The sequence below is a fragment of the Cotesia glomerata genome, linkage group LG2 (genome assembly GCF_020080835.1).
Source record: "Cotesia glomerata isolate CgM1 linkage group LG2, MPM_Cglom_v2.3, whole genome shotgun sequence".
Taxonomy (NCBI): Eukaryota; Metazoa; Arthropoda; class Insecta; order Hymenoptera; family Braconidae; genus Cotesia; species Cotesia glomerata.
Window position 1 is genome coordinate 31,600,609 of NC_058159.1, and position 12,681 is coordinate 31,613,289.

General features: G+C 31.0%; 1 protein-coding gene across 4 annotated transcripts in view; it reads right to left on the reverse strand.

The window, feature by feature from the left end:
• LOC123258468 (tyrosine-protein phosphatase 99A-like) overlaps nucleotides 1-12,681 on the reverse strand; it is a 151,265-nt gene that overhangs the window by 17,949 nt on the left and 120,635 nt on the right. For all 4 annotated transcript variants that reach the window (XM_044718493.1, XM_044718491.1, XM_044718490.1 and 1 more), the window contains one exon: nucleotides 3,274-3,397. In XM_044718493.1, the coding sequence (XP_044574428.1) occupies nucleotides 3,274-3,397 (124 nt within the window). The remainder of the gene's footprint in view (nucleotides 1-3,273; nucleotides 3,398-12,681) is intronic.

The following is a 12,681-nucleotide window of genomic DNA, read 5'->3' on the forward strand; positions in this document are numbered from 1 at the left end:
ATCCTCTGGAGAACTTGCCGTTGGAAGCTCAACCAGTCGGGGATAATCACCGTCAAGCTTACTATATCTTTTTCTTCTTCTCATCTGTTCTCTTCCACACTCTTTTACAGACCCTATAAGTCACAGTGTGTATCTATAAGAGTACAATACACTTTATTTATATCAATGTTATTGGAAGTAAATTTATTGATATTTAATAATGATAATTATCAAGTAGAGTGTGAATGTCAATATATGGGCTTGTAGGAAAGTATAAGAAGCAGAAGAATAAAAAAAGATTAAGTGTAAAATCCATTGCGGTTGGATACTCAACATTAACTCGGGTGGGTGAGAGTACACGGTGGTTAAACAAATGTCTTTTTCACTTCCGCTTCATGTCGCAGAGCGTATAATTCGATTCAGTTGCCGAGTAGCCCACGTAGTATTCTCTCGGCATTTTGCCAAACAATTCCAACAAGTATATATCTGTAGAGAGTTCAGTGAGTGAGGCCCCTTCTGCGATTCCTTTATTGGCGGTGCTGAGCTTGGAGTTATTGTGGTTTTCATCCTACCATCACCACTATCGCCCATTCATACGTATCATCGGAGATTATTATTTACATCATTATTATTGTTACTAATATTTAATATTAACTATTATCTGGTTGTATAGTTGATTGCTAAATTAAATGTCTGTATACATATATTGCGGGTGAATTGTCTTGAGGTCAAAAAGAGTTAAAGAAAAAGAGAAAAGAAAAAAGAAAAATAAAATAAAATTGTACAAAGCAAGAGTATCAAGAACAAGTGGAGAGAGTCGACAGTAGTATACTCCGGATAAATCCCCCTGTGGATTTGCTATCTCTATCATCGTTTCCCTTACGCGGTTGGGGTTAATCCCAGGAACTGTGTGCTGCTAGTGGTGCTACTGTAGTATTGCTTTGTTTATGGGAATGTGCTAAAATTTACTAGATCAGCCAACTGGCAATCGTTGAGATTACGCTTAAAAAAGTTAATTATAAAAATAGTAATTTACTAAAATCGTGTGAGATTGATCCCGGGCTCTGATAAATCCTTGAACCCTGGGTTAAAGATTTCATAATAATAATAATAATAATTATTATTATTATTATTATTATTATTTTTATTAAGAAAATTTAATTAAATTTTTGTATTTTTTTTCTTTTTCTTTCTGTGCAATAAAAAATTTTCTGTCTGAAATAAACGGAGTGGTTTTAAATGTCGTAACTCTGTATTGCGAGGTTTCTAGGCGTGTTTTTAAGAAAAATACAAACGGTAAAACTCGCGAGGTATTTTAATTTTAAAGGTGCCAGTTCAATATGGATGAATGGGCTCTCGACGGTTAATCGACAAAGCTCGCTATCTCGGTGAATATTTTCAGAGTGACGGATCCATGCTATATAATTTAAGCGTTGTGTGAAAAATTTTCCCTCGCAAAAATAGTAAAAAAAAAATATATACATATATATTTAAAAAAAAAAGTAATTAAAAACAGTGAAATGTTATATTTTTTATTTTTTTATGAGATATTTTATCACTGCTCACTGTACATAGTAGTCATGCGCGAAATTGAAATTCCGTTACGATCAATTTTCGTGGTTCGACGATCAGACTCATCGAGAAACGCCCTTCCACTTCCAATAACGACTTAACCAAACTTCACCTCTTCATCTACGACTTTTCATCAATTGATGTTTTGTTTACTTTATACCTCACTATACACCTCAACATCTTGCTCTATATATTCGAGGTGGTTACCTAATATACATAATACAGATGTACATTATATTGTATATAGAGACACTCTTTGTTCTAAATATATATATATATATATATATATATATATATATATATATATATATATATATATAGAGAGAGAGAGAGAGAGAGTATATAGAGTCTGGAGTGTAGTGCAAAGCCCGTTTGAGAGAGTATGGTCAATTTATTCGTGGATAAAAGAATATCTTTTCTGAAAGGACTATTCTCTATGAGCGTCTACCGAGTCTGTAAGAGCTTGGTTAATCAAGTATTAAAATATGCATTTTTGCGCCTAGCCTACCAACCTCCTAACGTAATAGACCAAAAGGATTTCCTTTCTTTTTTTTTAACTCATCTTTATCTTTATCTCATCGTATTGTATTATTTTATTATCCTGTTTCATTTTAAATAATTATAATTTTTTCTCGACCAGAAGCGCTATTATACTTTATACTTTATCTTCCGGATTAATATTTTATTCCATAAATTTACCTCACCGAGTTAATAACTTTTAATATTATTATTTTATTTAATAGATAATAGACATTATATAGATTTAATGCACAGTTAAAAAGGACATAATCTTTTGTTCTTACAGGATCTACGGTTAATCGCTAAAGATCCTTTTATTTTGATCTTCTTTTTTATTTATCTGCTCAACTATTGGAGAATTTTTTCAACTTGGAGATATAAGGAGCAAAAAACTAAAGAAAAAGATAACAACAATAACAAAAAAAGCACAAGAGACGGAAAAGTCGTGATGAGACGTCGATATAAAACTAAGAGGGATGATATATCTGTACAGAAGTAAGAATAAAGAAGAACAAAAGGTGGTTATCAAGTCTGGAATCCTTATCCACTTGACGCGGTCATCCTTTTCTTTAATAATAATCTTTCTTTTTGTTAAAAAACTCTCGAAACTGTCGGACATTAACAAGAGTATAAGACTTCTCGTCAGTTGTCTCTTGTGTACCACTGCTGCATGAGAATAATCAACCGTACATTCATGTTTAGCAATGGCATTTTTCATTAGAACGAATTTACAATTCAGCTTCCTCAACTAGAACTTTTTTTTTTTTTTTTTTTTTTTATTTTTTTATTTTTTTACTTTTTTCTTTATCTCTTATACTCGAATACACTTTCTTCTCAGCAGCAATTGTCTCTTTCTCTTGGTCTGTTTAGTTTTCTCTCTCTTTTCTTTTTTCTTTCATCACTATTCCGTTTCGATTTTCCTTCCTCAACTAACCACTTGTCGACAATTGAGTTTCTTTCAGATTTTCAGTCTCTCAACTCTACCCAGAAAATCCTCTAAGGAAGAAGTCTGCGGGCTCAACAAAATAACCATTCAGTTAACCTAACTTGTGTATACATATATAAGAATAAAACCCTTAAATATAGTGATGATAGTAACAATAAATAATAATAAAAAATAATAATAGTAAGTAACTGGTGTATGGAATATATGTTTAATATTATATAAGATTTCACTCAACGTGACTAAGTAACAGTGCTCACCTGACATTGATTATGTAGTGTGAAATTGGATTGTTGTGGGAATTCTCGCTTGGCGCCCATGAGATTGTTACAGAGCGTGATGTGAAGTTAGTGGCGATAGGACGTCCCGGCGGATCTGGTACATCTGCAAGAACAAACAGACACTAGATCATGTTACCTGTCTTTGTTTTCATCACCTAATCTATTATAATTATTCTATTATTATTATTGTAAATATTTAAATCAACAGTCGAGAAATGAAATTTAAAAACTTTCATCAGGCATTATATTATATTATTATATTAAAATTCTCTAAAGCGGGTAATGAATTATTTTCATCGTTTAAATCCGGGATTATGCTTTATAGCTAAACGTGAATAAAATGCCGTTGATGAGTATATTTAAGCTGAAAAAACAACGAGTAAAATATAATACGGGCGCACGGGATCAAAATAATTGAGAGCCTTTTATTTTTATTTTTTTTTTTGAATCACTAGGAGTGGAAAATATTGTTGACGTAGATCAGGATAAAACATGCTGTGTTTTTTTTTTAAGGATAAACCAGCTGAGGAGTTAAATACAATATTAAATATTGTTATCAGTAATGAGTGATGTATAATAAAATACAGTACAATGTATAAATGTTTAAGTTACATAAGATCTTAAATGAGAATAGAGGCCGGGTTAAGTCTCAATGGGGCCTAAAGTAATAATCCTTTGGTCCTTTTTTGGCTTTCTGTTCTAGGAGTTGGGATCTAAACTCGGTTTAGTGTCCTGGTGTAGTGTCAGTGACCGCTTTCGCGTGTAGCTACCATTTATGTTGCTCCAGTGACGTATACCCTAGAGAATAGATGTTTATATATTACATGTACAACGCCATTGCCATCTGTATCGTATCATGGTATGATGATTTTGATAATAAAGTTATTATTTTTTAATTCTTATCGCCAGAGTTTGGATTAAATTTCAACCCCAACTTATTTAATTTAATATTATCTCGTACATATACCGCTAAATTTAATTGTAAACTAATTAATCAATGAATTTAATTACAACTTGTATATAATAATCATTATTTACTGTAGCAGTAATATCATTTGATATTCAAAGTTTACCAAGTATTATTGTTTCTCTATTAATCAACCCGAGTTGTAATTATATTATAATTTAAAATGAAAAAAAAAAAGAAGAAAAAAACATTTTAATTTAAATATTGTTAGAGTACCCACTGCCTAAATATAATGTATATATATATTATGAGTTAATTTATATTCATTATTATACCAGAAGTAGTATATTGCTTTTGCTTAGCAACGAGCGGGTGTTTTATTTACGGTAGATAGACATTAAATTAAGTTTTATTGGTACAGAATGTGCTTTTTTATTTATGTAGTTATATTTTTTATTACACTTTCTGGGCATATAATTTAACGGTGAGAAAACAATGATTTATGAGCTAGAGTTTAAAGTGAATGTGAAGAGATGAGTCTGAGTGACAATGATGAAAATAAATTACCGGATGAAAATACTTGTTTTACTTAACAACTCGGATATTTTATTTTATTACTTTTAATTTATCTGTGAAAATTACTTGTTAATTTTTAGTTTTATTTCTATTCTAACTAATTTAATCAAATTCATTTGTAACATTTATTTTTGACAATATTATTAAGTATAAAATATTATGCACAGAATAACTCAATTAGCAATCTTTCGAAAATTAAAAATGAAATTAAACTGTTACTCTTAAAATAATGTCATTTTAGATATATTTCTTTAATAATTTATATTATTTCAGTATTTTACAATTTCAAAATTATTAAATATAATCTATATATATATAAGAGATTCCCACCTATATATTGACTCATCACGATATCTCTGGAACCATAAGGCGTAGCGACTTGAAATTTGGTAGGAATATTCCTTTCGCTGAGTAGAGGTCAGCTAAGAACGGATTTTACGAAATTCCACCCACAAGGGGGGTTGCGGGTGGGTTAACAATAGAAAATTCTCATTTTTAACCTATAGCTCCTATCGACTTCAAATTTGGTAGGAATCTCCTACATGTGATGTAGAAATGATCTAAGAGCGGATTTTACGACAATCTACTCCCAATATGGATTGCGAGGGTGGACGTTAACAATGAAAATTAAAAATTTCCGACTTCTAGCTCCTACAGACTCCTAATTTTGTATGAATTTTGTGTAAGTGATGTAAAAATAATTTATGAACGAATTTTACGATATCCCACTCCACAGAGGAGTGCGGGGGTGGGTCTTAACAATGAAAATTTTAAATTTTTTAGCTGTAGCTCCTAAAGGCTCAAAATTTGATAAGTATCTGCTATATGCGAGGTAGAAATGATCTAAGAGTCGATTTTTATGACAATCTACTCCCAATATGGATTGCGGGGGTGGACGTTAACAATGAAAATTAAAAAATTTTCGACTTTTAGCTCCTACTGACTTCTAATTTTGTATGAATTTTGTGTAAGTGATGTAAAAATAATTTATGAACGAATTTTACGATATCCCACTCCACAGAGGAGTGCGGGAGTGGGTCTTAACAATGAAAATTTTAAATTTCCGAGCTGTAGCTCCTATAGGCTCCAAATTTGGTAAGAAACTGTTGTATTGGGTGTGGCAATGATTCAAGAGCGGATTTAATGACAGCCTACCCCCAATATGGATTGCGGGGGTGGGCGTTAACAATGAAAATTTTAAATTTCCGAGCTACAGCTCCGACAGACTCATAATTTTGTATGAATTTTCTGTAAGTAATGTAAAAATAATTTATGAACAAATTTTACGATATCCCTCCCCACAGGGGGGTGCGGGGGTGGGTTTTAACAATTAAAATTTTTAATTTTCGAGCTGTAGCTCCTATAAGCTCCAAATTTGAAAAAGAATCTGCTATTTGCGATAAACTGAAACTAAGGAAACGACCCAAAGTCGAAGAAATTATTTACTAGCGTTATAGATTGAAATATAGATTAACTATCAAGTTGGAATACTAAAATAAAATAATAAATTATAAAATTAGTGTAAGAAAAGTAGATTTAAGCGAAAGATGTATCAGAGTTTGTTAGACAAGCTGTACATCTGGTGCCAATAAATCTATCTATCTATATATATATATATATATGAGATTTCCACCTATATATTGACTCATCACGATATCTCTGGAACCATAAGGCGTAGAGATTTGAAATTTTGTAGGAATATTCCTTTCGCCGAGTAGAGGTCAGCTAAGAACGGATTTTACGAAATTCCACCCACAAGGGGGTTGCGGGGGCGTTGACAATGGAAAATTCCCATTTTTAAACTATAGCTCCTATCTACTCCAAATTTAGTAGGAATCTCCTATATGTGATGTAGAAATTATCTATGAGCGGATTTTATGATAATTCATCCCCAATAAAGATTGCGGGGTAGGGGTTAACAATGAAAATAAAAAATTTCTAAACTATAGCTCCTATAGGTTTCAAATTTAGTAGGAATCATTTATATGTGATCCAGAAATGATCTAATAGTGGATTTTATAACAACCTCCTCCAAATATGGATTGTGGGGGTGGGTGCTAACAATGAAAATTTTAAATTTCTAAGCTAAAGCTCCCACAGGTTCTAAATTTGGTAAGAATCTGCTATATTTGAGGTAGAAGATCTAAGAGCGTATTTAATGATAACCTACTCCAAATATGGATTTCGGGGGTGGGTGTTAACAATTACAATTTTAAATTTCCGAGCTATAGCTCCCACAGACTCGAATTCGGTGAGAGTCTTCTATGTGTGATGTAGAAGTGATCTAAATGAGGATTTCAATAAATTCTACCTTCGATAGCGATTGCGGGGGTGAGTGTTAGAATTTTTAATTTCAATTTCCAAACTGTAACTTTTATAGACTCTAAATTTGGTAGAAATCTTCCGGTATAATTTTCCTGTCAAGTTCAGCTAAGAATGGATTTTATTAAATTCCTCTCCCAAAGGGGTTTGCGACGGCGTTAACAATGAAAAATTCCCGTTCTTAAACTATAGTTTCTATCGACTCCAAATTTGGTAGGAATCTTCTGTAAGAGATATAGAAATAATCTATAAACGAATTTTACGATATCTCACCCCACAGGGGTTGCAGGGGATGGGTATAAACAATGAAAATTTTGAATTTTAAAGTTTTAGCTCTTACAGACTCCAAATTTTGTAGGAACTTTCTGTAAGTGATGGAAAAATAATTTATGAACGAATTCTACGATATTCTACCTCAAAGAGAATTGCGGGGGCGTTAACAATAAAAAATTTCCGTTTATAAACTACAGCTCCCATATATTCCAAATTGGGTAAGAATTTTCTGTAAGAGATGTAGAAATAATATACGAACGAATTTCACGATGATTCACCTCACAGGGGTTTGTGGGGGTAGTTGTTAACAAATAAAATTTTTATTTTCCAAGCTATAGCTCCTACAGACCCCAAATTTAGTAAGAGTCTTCTACATATAATATAGAAATTATTTAAGAACGGACTTTACAACGAATTACATCCAATAAGGATCGCGGGGGTGGGTGTTAACAATAAAAAATCTTAATTTCCAAAATATAGCTTCTAAAAACTCTAAATTTGGTAAAAATCTTTTATTTCTCATGTAGAGATCATCTCACAATGAACTTCAATAAAGACTATTTCCGATAAGAATTGCGGGGATGGGTGCTAAAATCTAAAATTTTAATTTCCAAACTGTAACTTCTACAGACTCTAAATTTGGTGAGAATCTTCGTGTATGATGTCAAGTTCAGCTAAGAATGGATTTTCTCGAATTCTAAACCTAGAAGGGATTGCGGGGGTGTAAACACTGAAAAACTCACCTTTCCAAAAAAAAGCTTCTATGTACTTGAAGTTTTGTTGAAACCTTTTGGTGATAATGTAGAAATTATCTCGAATAGAATCTTATGCAATTCCTCTTCTATATGAGAGTGTGGGAGTGATAATTGTCAAAAAATGTATACTTTTCAAATACAGTTCCTACAGATATAGAATTTGATAGAATCGCAAGAGAAACAGGAACTTACGGGAATGGCCTCCAAGGCCAACGGATTTAAATATTTTCCTTTTTAATAATTATATTTTCTCACAACAATCGTCTCTTTGGCAGCGGCAAAAAGTCATTGTAAAGTTTCCAAAATTTAACTTTACATGTAGCTATTCACTCAACGGACTAAGAATTTTACATACATTTTATTTTTGCTGATCACATAACCCATGAATTGTTCTTATTACCGGATCGCGGGAACGTAACAGATTGAAATGAATGCATTTTCTAAGCACTTGAGATGTGAAAAAGGAATTTGGCTATTCATTATAAGAGAATTCGTTAAAAACATGTACAAATAAGTTTCTATGAAAAATTGATGTCACGGAGGAAATTTAAATTGGCGGCAAAATTCGTCACGCTTTAAGCTAGCCAAATTTCAACTTCACTTATGAGACGCGCAATTACTTTAACTTAAACTTTCAATGATTATTTTAAATTTTTTTCTTCGTTTCAGTCATTATTCATTTTTGGAAAAAAACCACTGGAATGTCATAGTGATTGCACATTAAAATTTACAATGAATATTAGCTAGAATAATCACAGGGATAAAAGGAACGGGCCAATCTGATAAAATTTGAAATCTGTACAAATTTAAACAATACTCCCATTAAATTTCAAGTCTAGATCTCTAAAAATACAATTCTATGAAGTGCCCAGCGGAGCGGGCGAGTAACAGCTAGTATATTTATACATACATTTAAAATAAAATGCTTTATTTAAGTAACATCCAAATGAATTAATAATTAATTTATCGCTGTAAGACCTGTTAAAATTATTTAACCACTTGAATATTTAATATAAAAGATATTTAAAAGCTCAAGCCTGCTTTTATTTGATCAATAAAATATAATTTACAAATAACACGTATGTATATGTATATTAAGATTTAGTATACAACCCATGTCATCGGCAAAGACAACTCTTATCTCTCCTACCCTGTTTACACGACAGAGGTTGTTGTATTGAGGCTCAGGTGGTACAACACCAAATGGTAATTGAAATCTACGACACATTCACTTACGTACACATACATAAAATATCCATCTTTACTTTCTCATCAGAGCACTTCCAACCTCTTCCACGGTTTTTGTCATTCAGAGTAATAAATTAACCGGAACGAGAATTATAAAGCTCTTTTTTTTTTTTTTTTTTATTTTTATTCCAACTTTTAAAAAAATAGAATAATAAATTGTTGAGTCTAAATAAAATACAATGGCTGGTAAAAAATGTGTCGATTATTATTTAACAATGAGTAATAAAGTAATAAAGACGTTAGGTATGTATATATATATATATATATATATTGCTTTTCACTCGGTTCAGATGTAGTAACGTCTAAGTGAATAGTTTCGCGCTATATGTATACATAAGTACGTACAAAACAATTGCAGAGCATTAGTAAACTTGTAGGAAACAATTATAGTGAAACAAAAGATTCCTTTGTGGAACTCTGGTGGATGGATATTTGCCAAACGCTTTCGTCCAAGCTTCAGCTTCAAGCTTCTCTCCAAAGTCCTAGATCTTCTTCCATGCTAGATCCTACAACTGCTATGTATTTTTGTTTCAATCTGAGAAAATTACTATAACTAAAACACATAAACACATTCATCTTTGTATAAATGTGTTGATAGCGCCTTCAATTTAATTATTTATTAATATCTAATCAAAGCTCATGAATGAAGCTTTATTACGGTAATTAATTATTCTCTTTTATTTTTATTTTATAATGTATATTGAGGCGGATAATAATAATAATAATTAATGTGAAATTTATCTCTCAATTCAGCCGTTTCATCAACTGACTAGATACCACATCCTAGATAATACATGTATGTATTTAAATTTTGTATAACTTTGTAGTTAAGGCGCATTTAATTATACTGAGAAAATACCGAGAATCATCAAGGATCTGAGGTAAAGTATAATATTTTGTATTCTAATGGTAAGTTTACTCTCTCAATCGTTATATATACCTATAATATCCATGCATAAATTATCTGTGCATACGTACTGTACTGAGTTTGCATTTAATACGTGCATATTTAAGACTATATCACTCTGAATATTTTAACATTCTTTTAACTTCAGTGTATAAAATTTTTTGATATTTAAATAAATCAAAAAAGTATTTTTTTAATGAATGTAATCATATTTTTCTCTCTGATTCACATTTTATTTTATTCAGAGATAAAAACTAAAAAAAAAATAAACTAATAAATAAAATTTAATTGATGAAAAACTAAATAAAAAGTTGTATGAAATCAATTAAAAATCAAACTTTTTTCATTAGCGATTCACAAACTTTATTTTTATTTATTTCAATGTTTTATCACTTGTGCAGTAATTTAAATTAATTAATTATTTGCTGCCACTAAAGTTACTCGTTATTTTTTCATCGACTCATTTATGCTTCCGTTTGATTTATAATTTATTTTTATTATTATTATTATTATTATTGCATGAGTAAAAATATAAAATAAATGCATTACATAAAACTAAAATAAATTCAATAAAATAATTATGAGTAAATAGCAGAATAATTATTTATAGGTAAATGGGGGATATGACAAAATTAAAATAAAATAACTGAATGATAAACAATAAATAATAAATATGTAAATAATCCCAATGGATATCAGTAGTGTGTATTGAGTTTAAATTTATGAGCAATTCGGGTAAAATTGATCATTTTGCAGACCATCGATAGTAATTACTAATTACCAAATTTCCATTCCATTCAATTCGATTTATCTATACACATATACATTGTTTTTATTGACTTTGCGAATTGTTTAATCAACAAATAAATATAATTATTTATAGTTAAATATTTTAAAAAATACCTAATATGTACTGGTTAAATAAAAATATAAAATATATAGAGAGTTTAATATGTATATCGGTGTTTCGAATGAAATTAAATCATCAATTTGACGGAAGAAGAATAGAAGAGAGGAATGTTTAATTGCAATCCAATTCCAATGCATTGGTGTTAATAATTACTTTGGTAGCAGATCGTGTTCGTTCATGTGTAGCGAGTCATCAAATTGGATCGTGCGTTACCTCATTTACTTGGTCCATTCACCTTTCAATGTTTCCAAAATGGCCACGCTCCGGTTATTTATTTATTTTCTTTACTCTAATACGTTTTGACCTTTTGCTTCGCTAATAATTTATCAGTGTTAAATTTTCATTATAATCTTAAAATCACTTGTATTTCATATCTGCATTCAGTTTAATATATAACCATCATACATCCGTTTTGTAAATGTATATTATCGATAAACAGTAAAAATAAACAAAGCTTATTGTTCAGCAGAGTGTCATGTTAGCAGAGAGTCAATAAATCGTTAAATATGACTAATAACTTAAATTAAAAGCATAGTTGAGTGGTTGTAACTGTGACCTCATAGGTAATTTTACAAGCTGTTAGATCGGTAACTCTACATTATATATGTATATATAGTCTTGACTCTGTACTCTCAATACTGGTTGTTGGATCGATGAATCGGTATTAAGGGAGTTGGGTTTTAAAGCAAGATAAGAGGATAAAGGATAAAGGGGATACGAGTATTGCCTAGGACGAATTCTGTTGAACGGCGATCCAAGCTGTGACCTAGCTATAAATTTAATCGTGAATCGAACGAAAAATTTCAGAACGACCAGACACAAAGACCGTCGACGCCCAATAGTTGCTGCATCATTCTCTTATCCATTGTACCAGGCTACTCCAGGCTACTCCAGGCTACTGGGGTATCACGGTATCACGGTTAATCTACGATTATTGATCTACGATTTTATCCCCTTCCCCTTCCTCTTTATCTAAAACTTAAACTTTTTCTCTGTCATACCTCTGTTTATTCTATTATTTATTTGTTTGCACGCCGATTAATTCCACATAAATAAATAGTATTTTTCTTACCTAGGGCAGGAAAATAAGAAATGTCTCAGATTACATGTAATTGTTGACCGAGAAAATATATTTTTCTGCTCTCCGGCCGGAAAGTGGCAACTTTCAGGCCGCTGCGCTAAACAAAGTTGCCACATTCCGGCTACGTAGAGCAGAAAAATAGTATACACACCTTGGCCAGAAAATAAGAAAGCCTCAGATCACATATTTGTCAACCTCGGCTTCGCCTCGGCCAACAATTTACATGTGATCTGAGACTTTTCTTATTTTACTGGCCTAGGTATGTAATATACTATTTATCATTATCGATTAATTCACCTTTCTACTGTTAATAATTTTTTCTTTTCCGATTTTTTTTTTCTCATCCAATTCAAATTCAATTAGTATAACTAAGGATGAAACAATAAATTTAATTAAACACTGTAAAAT